General features: G+C 38.3%; 2 protein-coding genes across 2 annotated transcripts; both read left to right on the top strand.

Moving 5' to 3' along the window:
- Positions 1-7,644: 7,644 nt before the first annotated feature.
- LOC115426246 (sphingosine 1-phosphate receptor 3-like) lies at positions 7,645-8,508 on the top strand. The gene has a single exon (XM_030144248.1). The coding sequence runs from the start codon at positions 7,645-7,647 to the stop codon at positions 8,506-8,508; it is 864 nt and encodes a 287-aa protein (XP_030000108.1).
- A 4,931-nt stretch (positions 8,509-13,439) lies between these two features.
- LOC115426245 (mu-type opioid receptor-like) lies at positions 13,440-14,330 on the top strand. Its single transcript, XM_030144247.1, has one exon. The coding sequence runs from the start codon at positions 13,440-13,442 to the stop codon at positions 14,328-14,330; it is 891 nt and encodes a 296-aa protein (XP_030000107.1).
- The last annotated feature ends 58 nt before the right edge of the window (positions 14,331-14,388 follow it).

The following is a 14,388-nucleotide window of genomic DNA, read 5'->3' as shown; positions in this document are numbered from 1 at the left end:
TATTGAACTAACCAAACTAAAAGCACATCCTGTATTATTTAAGTTGCACTGGGGCCTTCACTTTAGTGATGGAACCTTTGGCTGTTTGAAAGGAGCTGTTCACTGAAAAGAGCTGCTCAAAAGACTGGATCTTTTATGGTTGTTGCATTGTTTTGAAACACCAATGTGTTAATGACTAAATAGGCTACATGTGATGATTGACATTACATTTTAAAGGTATTTAATTGGCGTGGCAGTAAATATTATCTTACTGTAAAAAAAAAAAAAAAAGTTAGTTCAAATGTGTGGGCTAAATACATGACATGAGAGGTGACATTAGGCAAATGCTGGAATTTGACAAAAAACATCACGGTACATTATGTGGACTAGTCTGTTGCCTAAAAATGAAGAAGAAAATAAAACATTTTCTTACGAAGTAACATTTTATTCTGCTCAAAACAAGAACAATACACGGAAAAAATTGAACAAAACACAACAGTGATTAATCACTGCAATTACTTAAATACCTGAACTATAGTGCAATTCTCCTCAGAACAAGAACAACAAATGACACTAAATTGAAAGGCAATCAGACACTCCCTCCTTACAAAATAATAAAAATGAATGGCTCTTTACAAAGACTCGGTTCCCATCGTTCATTTCAAAGAGCCGTTCAAAAGATTCGATTCATTCGCGAACGTCACATCACTACTAGACCTCATTGTTCAATGGCCTGTGTGACTTTATGTCACAATTGTACTACTTTTATAAGAAGTTATCTAAGAAAGTCACGTGATTGAATGTGAAATAACCTATAAATATAATGTTTATACTTTACATGATCTTAAATTAACAGTAAATTGTTGGAATTTAAATCCAGACAACTAGTTTATTAACAGTCAATTGACAGGTTTTGAAAGATAACTCAAATGTTTTTATGTGTAGTATATCAGTTTATTACATCAAATATTAATTGATAAACAAGTTTTTAACATAAAATGCAGTATTTGTGTTGCAGGTTTGATGAGTTGAGTTGCGGCAAGAAAGCCACTGCTGAGACTTCAGAATAAGAAAAAGAGGCTTGCCTGGGCCATGAAACACCGCCAGTGGACTACCGAAGACTGGAAGAAGGTGTTCTGGACTGATCAAACCTGCAACTGGAAGTCTTCTCTTCACAGTTGAAACTCCGACTTGCTTTCTACGACCACTACTGAGCTGTGCTTGAAGCTGTTGTCCTGTCAGTCTCCTCTCACTCCAGCTGTTGACTGTCATAAACTTGTCTTCTGATTCTGTTGTGGCTTTGGCTCTGCCACACCTCTTCCTGTCAGCATTTCCTCCAGTTTCTGAGTGCCTTTGGATGGTGAAGGAAACTGGACTTACTGACACCTGGACTTTCTTGGACATTTCTCTGTAGGACAGACCAACATTTTTAAGTGTTCTGATGGTCTGTCTCTCTTCTATCGTTAATTGCATTTTCCTCATGATTTTTATAGTAACACACTACTTTCTGCAGTACAGTACTGTTCAAATAATGCTCCCAACGGTATGGTACCAAAGTGTGTTCAACACTACTTTAATGCAGACACAGGGGGTTGGAAGGAATTAAGAAGTGTTGGGACACCTGTAGGAATTGGTAGCACCAACTTTCGAGGTTTGATCAACCTCCATTGCTGCAGAACTGCTTTAAGCTGTTTACCCATTTCTTGTTTGCCTTTTTGTATAATTCTGAAATGTACATTATTTTTCAGTTTTGTTTAACCTTACCTCTGGCAGCTCACTGCTTACCTTTGTACCATTTCAAGCTGTTCATTGGACTTGAACTGCTTGAATTTCAATACAAAACTGGAAAAATTGGGGTGTTCTAAAACTTTTGTCCGGTAGTGTACACAGCACACCTTTGTATGTGAAAGGATATGAAGTCAATTACCTTGGCGGCAGTAATATATAAAAGCAAAATAAAACAACCACAACAAAGAACAAAACAGACAACAAACAAACAGTACCTCAACATAAAGAATACAATTATACGATCCTATGTAGGTCAATCAATGTAAACATGGTCCATCTCAGCATTTAAGGTGCCTCATTGTGCACATAATCTGACTCTTACATATTCAGGAGTAAATTAGGTTCAGTTCATTCCAGTCTGGTGAGGGAACGGCCACAACTGTGAAAACACAAGACACAACTGATCAGTCAGGGTTGGCGGGGAAATTTTGATCTCTAGCATATGAAAGAAAAGGGGTCCATATTGTATAAAATTTGGTTTTGGAGTCCTGAAGTGTGTATTGTATCTTCTCTAGATGTATACAGTTCAAGATGGATTTGATCCAAAGAACATGGGATGGAGGAGTTGGAGATTTCCATTTAAGTAAAGTCAGACGTCTTGCTAACAGAGTAAAAAATGCAATTAGGTTCTACATTAGTGAGGTTTAATTGGATTAATTTGTTTGGATATGATAATTAAAAAAAAAAAACAGTTTTATATGAACTGAAGCATTTATAATGTTAATGTTGCTTCGCTTTGCCTCCTTGAACCCCCACCAGGGCTCTGACCCTGGTCCCCTCCATTCTCCTTCTACTCTCTGTATACATACGACTGTACACCAACCCATCCCTCCAACACCATCATTAAATTTGTGGATGCAGGGGCACCAATTGTGGGCCCCATGAAAGGTAAACATTGTGGACCCTTTCCTGAAATTTGGAAGGGGGGTGGGGGGTGTTGGTCCATGCATAACGTCACTTATGCTAGCGTGAAAACAAAACTGAAACTTAACATACTTTCAACATCCGACTTCCGGCTTCTGTGCCTCTGTTATCCAGCGGATCTTGCACAGAATTTTCACAACGTCTCGCCTGTATCCACTGGACCCCCTCCACTGCTCTATGGGCCTCCCACAAATGCTGGACCCCGTGAATTTGTCATGTTTACCTCCCCCCCTTGTCAGCACCCCAGTGTGGATGACACCACACTGGTTGGGCTCATCTCGGGTGGAGATGCGTCTGCCTACAGGGATGAGGTGGAAAAACTGTCAGCATGGTGTTGAGTGAACAACCTCACACTGAGCACCACAAAAACAAAAGAACTCATCCTGGACTTCCACAAACACAGAAACCAGCCCCACTGACCATCAATGGGGACTGCATTGAAAGAGTCCAGTCCTTCAAATTCCTGGGCGTCCACATCAGCAACAACCTCTCCTGGACTGCTATCAGCGCAGCGGTGGGGACGAAGGCCCAAAGTGACTCCACTTCCTGAGAGTGCTCAGAAGAAACAACCTGGAAGAGAAGCTGCTGGTGTGCTTCTACAAAGCCTCCATGGACTGCGCCACAGTGTGGTACGCTGGGTGCACAGCAGCAGACAGGAGAGATCTGCAGAGTGATCAACACCGTCCAGACGATCATCAGCTGCTCTCTGTGGTCCCTGGATGACATTACCAGCTCTCACTACCTCAGCAGGACCACAGGCATTGTCAGGGACTCATTTCACCCCGGCCACCACCTGTTCAACTTGTTGTCCTCTGGTCGGTACTACAGGTCTCACAAAACCTGTACAAATAGACTCAAAGACAGCTTTTCCCTGGAGCCATCAGTACCCTGAACACAACCACCCACTGAATACACAGAATGAAAATATGCAAGAAACTTCATTCATGCAATAATTAACTAGAATGTGCAATAACTGGGTACCACTGTACTGTACTTTAGTGTGAATATTTTTCAATAAATTCCACAAAATATTTTAGATTTCATGTATTTATTTTTGTATTTTTGTTCTTTTATACTCGCTTGTGTGTTATTCTGTAAATTGTTCTTGTAATGCACTAGTTGTATGCACTGTCATATAATGACAATAAAGGCTTTTTGGCTTTTGACTTTTTTTAAACTCCTGCCCCCCCCCCCTATTTTTTTTTTTTTTTTCTGGATCCGCCACTGCTAACTGTTTATACCTGTTTCTTGTCATGGGGTCCAGACTCACACCAAATAGCAACTCTAAACTTTACAACGCATTTAGTTCACTTTGTTTTTTGTTTTCTTTTTACATGCCTTTTAAGGCTACACATATACTTTCTTTGTATTCTTGTTGCATCTGAAGAAAAGAGAAGGAGAAATAATAATGTATACTGATTTCAACCCTACTAAAACAACACTGCTACAGGTGGTCTAAGACCTTTGTGCTGTACTGTATTGAATACAAACTTTGGAGACATTCTAAACTAGAGAAGCACTTGGAGAGAGCAGACCTCCACCAAGGCACATCAGTGCCCCCACCACCACCACCACCAAAATGTAATCATTTGTTCCTTGTGCCATTATCAACATTTTCTGAAATTTTCATCCAAATCCGTCCATAACTTTTTGAGTTATCTTGCACACAGACAGACAGACAGACAGACAGACAGACAGACAGACAGACAGACAGACAGACCAACGCCGGCAAAAACATAACCTCCTTGGCGGAGGTAATAAGAACATTCGATGGATAGGGACCACCAACCACCTTAAAATGTACAAGATCAGTGATCACTTCAACAGAATTCACCCTGGCTCTAAAAAAGGGAAAACCTGGTTCATTGCTCCCTCTTCTGGCTGAAAAACGACATGGCATGGGTATTATGAGGACACTTATTCCTTCAACCAATCATTCACTATTTGCCCTAAATGCTAAAGTTCATGCTAATTTTCTTTCATTTCAAAGAAACAGAATCTGTATTGTTCATTTGCAACTGGATGGACTGATCATGCATTTGTTCTTTTTCTTTAATGATATGGACAGATGTTAATATTTTCCTAGGTGTGTGGGACTATTTCAGCTGCTCCTCTCACCTTTTTTTTGGTCTTTTTGAGGACTGAGAGTTGGGATTTGAGTTTGTGTAGTTGGGGGTGGGTGGGATGAGACTCTAACTGTTAAAGGCCGTCACCTCCTGACAGTGATCCATGTGCTGAACTATGAGCTGTTGTGCTCAGTAACAGACACGCTTTATGACCTCTGGTGATATCAAAAGCATAGTACACTAAACAGCATAAAAACATTCTACAATCTAACAGAAATATTTAATTTGATCTGACTTTCATGGTTGTTCACATTCTTTTCTTTTCTTTTCTTTTCTTTTCTTTTCTTTTCTTTTCTTTTCTTTTCTTTTCTTTTCTTTTCTTTTCTTTTCTTTTCTTTTCTTTTCTTTCTTTCTTTTTTTTTTTTTTAAAGTGTCCAGTATTTTATTCTAGTGTGAAGTGGTCCCAGCACTGAAATGAATCAGCAGGTATTGATTATTTTTGTAACAGATTAGTCTATTGATTGCTGTCTTTGATTCAATTCAATTAAATGGTTACTTGAATAGGGGAAAGGAATAGTAAAAATGTAAAACAGACATGTAAAAATGACAAACAACTCGTCCTTTATTCCAGAACCAACTGAAAAAACAACCACAGAAAGTAGAAAAGTAAAAGGATAAAATATCTATATAGAAATAACAACAACAATAAACTATAGTATTAAAGTATATATAAAAATATCTATAGATATAAACAACAACAAACTGGGGAGGGGGGGGGGGTAACAATATGTCAGTGCAGTCTTCAACACATTTGGATCCAACTTACTATATATGGTATATTTCTTATACCAACTGTCATGTGCATCACAGTGAGCGTCCGTGTGAAACACAACAGTGGAACCAGTTCTATGTTGTGTATGTTTTCCTTTTGTTTCTACAGTTAAATTAAAATGTTCATTAAATCAACTCAAATATTTTGTTTAAAATGACTTTAAGTTTTTAGTTATTTCAATAATAAATATTTTGTGTTATATGACTTAAACTTTTCAATAGGAAAAAGTTAAGAACTTTGAAAAACAAGTTAACAGAACTTAATGAAGTTAAAGATTCAATGTTTATTAGTTTCTCTTATCATTGTTTTAAATAATCAAGTCAAAACATTCACTTGGTAGTTCTCAAACAGATGAGATTCAAAACTTTAAAAATTTGTGGCAATTGATTAAGATAAGATAAGATGACAAGAGAAGAGAAGAGAAGAGAAGAGAAGAGAAGAGAAGAGAAGAGAAGAGAAGAGAAGAGAAGAGAAGAGAAGAGAAGAGAAGAGAAGAGAAGAGAAGAGAAGATCAGATAAGACTTTATTTATCCCATGGGAAATTTCATAGTTAACAGCAGCAACATACAATAAGCAAGTGATGATATGATATGATATATGATATGATATATTATATAGACTTTATTGATCCCACAATGGCACAATACAGGAATTCAAGGAAGCAATAGAATAAATTGCAAGAACAAAAAATGTGCAGAATAAACACGCATAAAAAAAAACAAAAAACAAAAAAACAATTCAGTTGCAGATGCACATGGTGTGATTGAGGGGTGGGGGGTGCTGTTATATTGAAGGACCTGTTGTGGTATCCTATCTGTTTTGCCCACTTTGGATTTATATTAAAAATAGGTGTGTCTGGCTCAGTCAAATACATAATTATGTCTATAAAATCATTTTGGACCATGTTCAGTGATGCAAACAGTAAAATCCATAATCTCCAAATGGATCCTTTTATCTGATAATGTCTGTAAAACTAAGTCTGGAACTCTTTTGGATTAACAGCGACATGACTGGAAAGGAGTCCCATTAAAACAACAAATACTTATGATCATAATAACAACAAACATTAGTAAATCAGACATGTTTAGGTGATCAGCTGGGATGTTCTATTCACTTCTGCATGGAATGGATCAGTTTTAAACCTTCTTCATTTGCCTTCAAATTGAACATTTTGCCCTCCTCGTAGATTCTAAAGCTTAATATATTTGATGTATAAATATAGTGTGTTTAACATATTTCAACCAATAGAATCTACAAGGTGGGCAAGAATGTTCTTTTAGATTTTAAAGTCAAACCTAATGATTTTACTGTATGTTCCATCATGATATTCAAATTCAGGTCAAAGGTCATGTTTGGTCATTATAGGGAGCTGGATCCACATTAAAGGCACTATTTAAGTATGATCTGCATGAATGATATAGAAGTTAATAAAATTGCGTCAGAGCTTTGATATGATTTATAGGAAATATTGCTGGTGCAAGGTGATGGTAAATGGAGGTGAGTTCAGCATCTGGAGGTTTAGATAGTTGGAGAAGATCCATATATGGCATCAGAAGATGGATCCTTCTAGAATCAACTATTTCTGAGTGAGTCTATGAAAGTGGGTCAGGTAAGGACAGAAAGGAGACAAACCTTTGACTTGATTGATCGGTTGAGTTCAACTTACTTAAAAGTCATAAATATCTTTTAACATGTGACTTACTTCAGGACCCTAACTATAAATTTGCAGTGTAGGCTTCACCAAAAGAGTAAGATCTGACTGCAAATCTGAACTGAGCAATACATTTTGGGTCCTTATGATGTAGGAAAAATTAAAAATCCACAGAAATCCAAAGTCACAGGATGTGGTCTCCCCTGCAGAACACTTATTGACACACTATAGATCAGTAATGACCGTGTTCTCCCGTGGGCCTGGGGGTTTTTGTGCTGTAAAAACATGTCTGTTGTTGTGTGTGCGGCCTCCAGAGACCCCTTCCACTCCGTCCTGAAGGCCCGTTTCTCTCTATATATGCGCCGGGTCCTGCTTTTCTCCTCCGGCGCGTCAGGAGCGTCAGGATGCTCCTTAACTCCACCATTCCTCTTTCGGTGGATTTCGACACGCCGGGGGACTTCCTCATCTTCATCTTCCACATCCTCTTCGCCACCAGCGCCGCGCTCTTGGCCGGCTCCGTGGTCATCGGTATCTCATGCACCCGGTCCCTGCGCGTCCAGAACCGTTTCATATTCATGCTGAACACCAGCATCAGTGACACTCTGACGGGCTTCTCCGTCTACTACCTGGGCCTGTTCGACGTCCAGGAGGGCTACCCCTCCAGAAACGGCACCTATTACATCTTACCGTCGTTCTTAGGGGTCAATGTCCTGACGTTCCTGTTCGCTCAGTTTGACAGGTACTTCGCGGTGTGTCATCCTTTCTTCTATAACCGCTACATCACCAGGTCTTTTGTCATCGGCATCTGTGCGTTTTGCTGGATTTACACCTATTCTATCCTCACTGTGCAGAACATGGTGCCGATTTCCAAAGCGGCTCAGATTAACGCTTTCGGGGTTATGACTTTACAGATCATAGTTCTAGTGAAGGTGCTCATGACCATTAAGTTATACTTCATAGCCCGGAGCCATCTGGTGAGAGAGGTGCCCAGCCAGGAGAGAGACAACAAGAAGGAGTCTCTGCGCATTATTGTGTTTGTGGTCATCTGCTTCTTAGCTCTGTGGTGTCCGTCCTTTGTCAATATTATTGTCAGGCAGTTGACGAGACGAGGTCTTAGGTTTAGGAATGAAGCCACCAACTTGTTTGCCATCATGGCGCGTCTGAACGCACTGGTGACGCCGGCTCTGTACATCTGGGGCAGCCCGGCGCTGCGTGGGGCCGTGTGGCGCAAAGTGTGGCGCAGAGTGTGTCCTGCAAAGGCGAGGTAAGGACAAACACCCGACCAGTGTGTCCGCTCACGGAAGGATTTCCATGCGTAATTTTACGTGATTTAAATGTGATTATATGACAAGTGCCAAAACTTTTTTTTTTCAGTCTCCAGTGCGCATGCGTCCACCGGTATGCAGCCTGTTGCAGTTGTATTGATCATTTCTTTCCTGCTACTTTTTATTATACTTGCACAGGCCAAGTGTAACACACAACACTTTCCCCTTTCATGGGATTAATAAGGTATTCTGATTATGATTCTAAACTCATACTAGAAATCGAAACACTTTTTGGCCATAGTTTTGATTATTCGTTTGTGAATAACACAGATATAAGGTTGTGTTTTTGCACAAAATTTCACTAATCCTTTAACCCTTTCATGCACACTGGTCACTACAGTGGACAGCTGTTCAGAAGTGTTCTCTTGTAGATTCATGGATTTTGCTGTTTTAGTTCCATGTCAGCCAACACAGTGGATGTTTATGCATCATCCCATACACTGCAGTCCATACCATGACTGTAACTTTGCTGGTCTAGATAAACCTGTTCTGCAGTAAGATGCTTGAGAGTAAAAAAAAACCTGCGAATTGTTATTAGACTGTAATTAACAGTTTATTGTATTTTATTTTATTTTGCATATTGTCTCCATGCAGTTATGTTAAAATGTGAGAAAAAATCAGATTAGCAGCATTAAAAATGTTTTTATTTCATAGTTTGCACACAGTATATCAGTAAATACATGTTTCTTTGGTTCTAAAACTAAACGCATGGTGTCCAGCTGAGTGGACATTTTTGTAACTCCATAACAAATAGGCTAAAAAATCAATAGAATTGTTACTGTTATGCCGAAAGAGGGATAAAAACACTCAGGAAAAAAATCGTGATTAAGGTTCTCATAATTTATGCACGAAAGGGTTAACGTTCACTACAGATAACTGTATGACTCTTAAATGTTATAATTGGAATATTGTGTAACCTTTCTTCTCAGGCAGTTGTTTTTGTTTCACATTTGGCTTTAGTACGTCAAACGAATAATAAAACCTCACAAAGTACAGTTGTAAATACTGTTATTTTACCACGGCACTTATACTGTGATAAATGATTTAACCCCATTCATTCTTTGACATTTTACGCACTATTTTATGTGACTTAAATGTGCTGAAGAGTATATTCTCTTCCCTTTTTTGTCCCTTCCTGTCTTTCAGAATTGGTTTCGCGTTTGATGGAGCGACAGACAAATCCTAACCAGACTGGAGGGTGGACAACACATTTATTATTACTCCAACCAACCTTGAATTAATCACATTGTGAAAGAACAATGTTGTAAACTGAACTGAACCGAAACGCACTTGGTGGAACGAACAGCTGATCTATTTATTTTGCAAACAGAATAAAACATATCCGATGTCATTTCCGATTTCCGCAGGTCAGAATGAAACGAAATATATGAATGAGCGCGTTTGGAAAAACCTGGGAGTGAGAATTTTTGTCATTTCGGTTCGGCGGAGTCTTCTTTATCCAAGCGCTAAACAGGATCTGCGTTATTTCGCTGGTCTTTATTTTACTATCGTGTTTACTTAAAGCAGGTAAATGAACGATTAATGATGCTGCTTAAACTAACCCTAAGGAAAATCATACAGCATTTAAGGTTTAAAGGTTTCGGATGATATCTGCGTTTTCTGCTTATCGCGCATTTATTAATTTCTAATAGCCTAATGTAACTTAAACCTTATTTTGTCTTCATAACTAAGCTATATTATTATTATTATTATTATTATTATTATTATTAGTAGTAGTAGTAGTAGTAGTAGTAGTAGTAGTAGTAGTAGTAGTATTTATTTATTTATTTTTATTTCTATCCCGCAGCTTAAATATGATTTAATTTAAGTCTATTTGGTGATAAAACGGACACTGTAAAGTTGTTTAGTATTTGCCGGTGTTCTACCAGACGGGAAAATTTCTATGGATTATCAAATGGAACTTTTAATGGTGGAGTTTCTGGGTGATTTTATTTGTCTATTTATCTGTGGAGATGGAGCGTATGCTTTAAACGTCCCACTCTTATGTTTAGACATTCAGCGGAGTCTCTGCAACAAAAGAAAATAATGAAATCCATTGTTTAATAAAGGTTGGAAACACCTGATGTCGTGCCAATCTGGCTTGAAGGACTAAATTATTATAATTTACAGTTTACTATCGTTTCTAATTACTTATAATTAAGGATACACAGCAGGCAAAATAAGGCAGTTCCTGACGATAAACGAGATGTACATACACAGTTTATTTTGGATATAATATACAGTACTGTGCAAAAATCTGGGCATCATTTAGCTTTGTTATTTACACAGGGTTGTGTCTTTTTTTTTCTAACAAGAAATAGGACTATGTGTGGTCATGTATTCCAGAAAAAAGAAAAAAAAAAAAAAAAAAGAAGAAGAAGAAGAAGAAGAAGAAGAAGAAGGTACATAGGACACAGAAAAGGGCAAAAGGCCACGAAAGCTTCTGTTTTAAAGGTGCATAATATAACACAAGATTATTTAAACAAATGTCCAAACAGTCCCAAGAGAGTTGAAGATTTCAACTGGAGGTCACATTAAATACTGACTTTGCCTGCAAAAGCTGTTTAGTTCGGATTTTTTTTTGTGTTTGTGTGTGTGTGTTTCAATACTATGTATGTATTTCCTATCTATTTCTTGTTAGAAATAAAGATATACACCCCTTACACCCCTGCAAAAACTACAAATCTAAAGGCTGCCCAAAACTCTTGCACAGTAACCCTTACGTAAATGTTAATTCCATCCAACAAACCAGACCTGCATGGATGTTAGACTGAACACCAAACACACACAAACATCACAAACAGTTTCTACAATTGTCAATAATCATGTAATCATGAGATTAAGTATAAAACTGCTTTTAAACACTACTTTGGCAACAAATCTAAATATTTATTTCCAAAGAACATTCAAGCTAAAAAAAGAAATGCCTTTATTATTACACCAAGCAGAAAGTTATGTGCAGAATGACTCTTCTTTAACAATCAAAAATGATGCAGTCAGTTCTTGGCATAATACCAGAGCTGTGGTGGATTCACTTACCCTGATAAATAAAGGTTTATCCAGTACTTGCGCTGTGCAAAAGTCTAAGGCCAATGTTGGGTTTATTTTAACAAGTTCATATTTATGATACATATGCATGTGTCAATTTCTATATAAAGGTACAACTAGAATTTACGGCAAATATGTAAACAGCATTAAAAAAAGAAGAAAAATGTGAAAATTTTAGAAGCAGTGTGGGATCATCTGGACAGACAAAAGATGCACATGCTTTAGAGTTTAGAGCTTAGACATGTTGGCTTCCTTTATTTAAAGGTAAGTCACAAATATTCAGGACCCTGGTCAGCTCCTTATTCAAGATTCAACATTGTTTATTGTCATTATGTGCACATAGCAGTATTTTTCTAAGAAGTAGTTCCCAGCTAGATAGAAATAAAAAAGAGAAAATATAAAAACACTCAAGAATATGTACATCAATATAAAAACACTAAAGAATTACTGTATCAGACTATGCACACTAATTCTTTAGTGTTTTTATATTTCCTCATTTCAATTTCTATCTAGCCAAGAACTACCTCTAAGAAAAATTATGTTACGTGCACATATTGGCCGTCAGACTTTATTTTATCTCATGGTCTGTTTTTGGGCTAGAAACAAGTTTAATCCACATAACATTCACCTGCAATTTTTGCTGTTTGTTTAAAAATATGATGAGCAAGTAACATGAATAACACACTGTATGACATGATAAAAAGGCATAACACATGACTCATACCCTTGTTTCTGCCTCTTAAACTCTAAATCTTGTACATTGTGATACAACCTAATAAAGATAACAATGAAAATATACAACTCATCTTTTACTGGGCCTGTCCCAAACTTCAAGGCTTCTGGGATGACATCTTTAATTTATACAGAATATAATTAGTATTTGCAGTATTTCATTGCTCCACCTACTCTCTTACTCTCCCGATAGCGACAAGAAGCTCATGTTTGGTATGGTTATAGCAAAAAGGATAGTTCAGGGGGAATGGAAATCAAGTTCTCCACCCTCCTTTAAGAAATGGCTGAATGATAATGGTGTCATGTCTATGAGATTCACAATGTCAGACAACCACACCAAATTTCGTAAAATCTGGGGTCCTGTTGTTGATTATATCAGTGCAGACAAAGACACAGTGTCAAATAGGCACATTAAACTCCTCTGTACTACACCTCTCCGCTGTTTGTTTTCTTGCTCTGTCCTCTGGATATAGACGGCACTTTAGGACCTTCCTTCGGACACTCACTGTCCACTTGTGGTCTTCACCTCATGGACAGCTCCTGACACCTGATGAACACTTTCACTACCTGATGGATTAACTGGCTGAAATCTTTTATGAACTGGCGGTTTTTGGTCATTTGGTTGTCTTGTTTTGGTCTATGTTTGAACCACGTCTGTGTCATGTCTGTACTTGTATTTTATGTTATCCACAAAAATCCTAAAAAATAAAATACTTTTTTAAAGAAGTAATAATAATAATAATAATAATAATAATAATAATAATAATAATAATAATAATAATAATAAAAAATAATAATATGTTTCTAAAATGATTAGTTCTATAATACTGCAAACAGAAAACTATTCCATTGTATGGGAAATAACTCCATTCATCCATTATCCACCGCTTATCCGGGTGGGAAATAACTGTGGGAAAATAAATCTATGCAAATTTGAAATGAATAGCTGAACCTAACTGAAATTCTTCAGTGTTAGACAAACAAATGTGGGACCAATAAAACACTGACAGCATCTTGGGAGAGGTTACATGACGTCTTCCATAGCTTATAAAAGTGCCAAACACTAAAGCTGAGGCAGCATTTGTGCGTAAACGATGCTCCGGTCCAACACCACAGACTCTATACCTGGAGGAGTTCCTCTCTCCGTGGACTTCAACAATCCTGAGGATTATTTGATCTTTATTTTCCAGCTGTTATTTGCTACAACCACTGTACTAGTGGCCGGGCCTGTAGTGGTTAGTATCTTATGCACCAGAACTCTGTACATCCAGAACAGGTTCATCTTCATGCTCAACACCAGTATCTGTGACACGCTGGTGGGCTTTTCAGTCTATTACCTGGGTCTGTTCGATGTTCAGGAGGGATTTCCGTCCAGAAATGGCACTTATAATCTTCTCCCTTCACTTCTTGGTGTAAACATGATGACCTTTCTGTTTGCGCAGTTCGACCGTTATGTCGCCGTGTGCCACCCGTTCGCGTACGCGCGCTTCATTACGCGCCGCGGGGTCATCTCTGTCAATGTCTACTGTTGGTTTCATGTCTATTCTCAGAGTGTTGTCGGGCAGTTTTTGCCGTTGTCAAAGGCCGTTCAGCTGTATGTGTTCGGTATAGTGAGCTTACAGGTGATAGTGGTCACCAAAGTGGTCATGACTATTAAACTGTTCGTCGTTGCTCGGTACCAGCTGGACAGAGACCCTCCGAGCGCAGAGAAGGACAACAACAAGGAGTCACTGAGGATCATCATTTTTGCTGTCATTAGCTTCTTGCTTTTGTGGGGTCCTTCTTTTGTCAATATTGTCCTCAGACTGTTAATAGGACGCGGCTTGGTGTTCAGAAACGAGGCCACCAACCTGTTCGCCAACATGGCCCGTTTTAACGCAGTGGTGACGTCAGTGGTGTACATGTGGGGGAGTCCGGCTCTGAGACGGGCCCTGGTCCGGACCGTGTGGGGCCGGGTGTGTCCGATATGTAAGAAGACCAGGTAGGCTAACTCATCATGTTAAGCAGTATTTTTACCGCTTAACATGATCATAATCTAAATTA

The sequence above is a fragment of the Sphaeramia orbicularis genome, chromosome 9, assembly GCF_902148855.1.
Source record: "Sphaeramia orbicularis chromosome 9, fSphaOr1.1, whole genome shotgun sequence".
Taxonomy (NCBI): Eukaryota; Metazoa; Chordata; class Actinopteri; order Kurtiformes; family Apogonidae; genus Sphaeramia; species Sphaeramia orbicularis.
Note: the sequence above shows the minus strand (reverse complement) of the source record. Positions and strands in the feature narration are given on the sequence as shown.

Excerpts from the sequence above, each read along its gene's own strand:
- LOC115426246 (XM_030144248.1), top strand. The coding sequence starts at position 7,645 with ATGCTCCTTAACTCCACCATTCCTCTTTCGGTGGATTTCGACACGCCG.
- LOC115426245 (XM_030144247.1), top strand. The coding sequence starts at position 13,440 with ATGCTCCGGTCCAACACCACAGACTCTATACCTGGAGGAGTTCCTCTC.